Below are 2,117 nucleotides of genomic sequence, written 5' to 3' on the forward strand. Positions count from 1 at the left end.
TTCATTATATAACGAAAAGAAAACAAGATCTCACTGAGTGGGAGAGTGAAAGAGATATAGATTGTTAGATATATAGAGTGATGGAACTCGGAGGAAATGGAGGTTTCCAAGGCTACCAGAAGCTACAAAGGACAAGCTCTGGTAAATTTTGAAATGGGGTTTGCTTTTTTCTTTTTTTTTCCTTAATTAAGAGAAAATTTCGAGGTTTTGCTTAAATGTTAACCTTTTGCCTGAATTTTTGTTCTGTTAATTTATAGATGAAATTCCATTCGGATTTGCTTCCAGAAAAAATGATATCGATGGATTCATCTTTTCTAACACATACATAATCATTTCCATTCTTTTCTAGTAATTCCGAGGAATACACACACACACACACAAAAGGTTTTTTTATCTCATTTTCTCTCGAGAAATTGTTAAACCAACTGAAGAAACTCCCTTGTTCAGATTCTATTTTATTTGCGTGCAAATGTGTGAACTTTCAAACTTCATCTCTTTCTAGTTTCCGTTGATCATCTGTCAATGCTTCTTCTGTAGCAAGAACATCCGAATCAGAATTATTGTAAGAATTAACTATTATAAGGGCACGCATGCATGATATGTTCTCTCGATTTTCCTGTTGAAGCTTTAGAATCCTCGTATTCAGTGCAAGAAATCGAAGATCACTAATGGAGGAAAGTAGCATGTGACTGATTATGCCAATGGTTGACGAATAGCACTATGTTAAAAAGACAAATAAGTAACAAGTGGATTGCATGCAACATTTGGCCCCCACTGGATTCTCGAAATTACACGTTATTTATGATTTTAAGACCCAGCCAAAATCTACTTGTCATTTTCCCACTCCATCCTCCGTCATAACAAAGATGAAACTTGGTGGAAAATAAAGAAGAGATTTAAATTTTAATTATTCAAACGGTGATGAAATTTTGTGTAAAACTTGAAATCTTATCGTCAAAAAATTAATTTGTTTTTGTCTGCTTTCATCCATCTGATTAGTTTTTTTTTTTCATGGGATCTTCGAATGAATCTTTTTTCCCACCATTTGAAAAATCACGCACTTGTTTTGAAATCCTCAGAGATCAGAATGGGGCAGGCGCCGTCGCCTCAAACGAACCACCACAACACTCCCGAGGACACTGAATGCACAGTGCGCGAGCAAGACCGCTTCATGCCAATCGCAAATGTAATCCGTATCATGCGCAAGATCCTCCCCCCGCACGCCAAAATCTCGGACGATGCGAAGGAAACAATCCAAGAATGTGTCTCCGAGTACATCAGCTTCATTACTAGCGAAGCCAATGACAGGTGCCAGCGCGAGCAGAGAAAGACTATCACCGCGGAGGACGTTCTCTGGGCTATGAGCAAACTCGGTTTCGACGACTACATTGAGCCCCTGACCCTCTTCCTGCACCGGTACCGTGAGTATGATGGAGGGGAACGCGGCTCGTTGAGAGGGGAGCCGATGGTGAAGAGGCCCGCGGATCATGCTTCTTTTGGGTTTCCAGGATTTCCTACAGCGGGTTTTCATGTGGCGCATCACCATGGCTTCTTTGGAGCTCCGATGATGAATGGGTTCTTGAAAGATCCGAGCAATGTGGGTCCGTCGCAGGCTGCTACGATGCCTTTGGCTTGTGTGGAGCCATTTACTCAGTGCAAGGAGCAGGTCTAGACGGAGAAAGGGGTGTCTGGATTTTTTTTTTTAGTTAAGAGTAAACAAACAGACAAGGTCATGGATAAGTAACTTGCCTTATGCATGCTATTTCCATGACAGTGGACTTGGTATGAAATTTACTCACTAAATCTGATGCAAATTAATCTTCCGTTACGTTTATTTCCTTAAAGCAAATAAATTAATATCCGTTCAATATTTAACAAGCGCAATCATTATAATAGAAAATACATCAAATCTGACAAAATATACCTGGGAAAATAGATTTTTTAAAATTTATGTTTACAAAGAGCGTGAGACTGGAATTGATGTGACAACACTGGATAATACGGACGTGGTATCAAAAAATATTTACATAAAATGATAATTGTTGATGTGAAATCGAATATTGTTAGCTAGTCAGAATTGATGTGACACAAGATAATACTAATGTGATATCAAAAAA

The 2,117-nt window shown here is 38.8% G+C and overlaps 1 protein-coding gene across 1 annotated transcript; it reads left to right on the plus strand.

Annotated features, from left to right (window-relative positions):
* On the plus strand, positions 1-1,808 carry LOC142541474 (nuclear transcription factor Y subunit B-1-like). Its single transcript, XM_075648004.1, has 2 exons — positions 1-141; positions 1,080-1,808. Exons 1-2 carry the CDS (start codon positions 81-83, stop codon positions 1,670-1,672), a joined length of 654 nt encoding a protein of 217 aa, XP_075504119.1. The 5' UTR covers positions 1-80; the 3' UTR covers positions 1,673-1,808.
* The last annotated feature ends 309 nt before the right edge of the window (positions 1,809-2,117 follow it).

This window comes from Primulina tabacum, chromosome 4 (genome assembly GCF_025594145.1).
Source record: "Primulina tabacum isolate GXHZ01 chromosome 4, ASM2559414v2, whole genome shotgun sequence".
NCBI lineage: Eukaryota > Viridiplantae > Streptophyta > Magnoliopsida > Lamiales > Gesneriaceae > Primulina > Primulina tabacum.

Excerpts from the sequence above, each read along its gene's own strand:
- LOC142541474 (XM_075648004.1), top strand. The coding sequence starts at position 81 with ATGGAACTCGGAGGAAATGGAGGTTTCCAAGGCTACCAGAAGCTACAA. Across the intron at positions 142-1,079 it reads GCTACAAAGGACAAGCTCTG|AGATCAGAATGGGGCAGGCG; the intron begins GTAAATTTTGAA and ends TGAAATCCTCAG.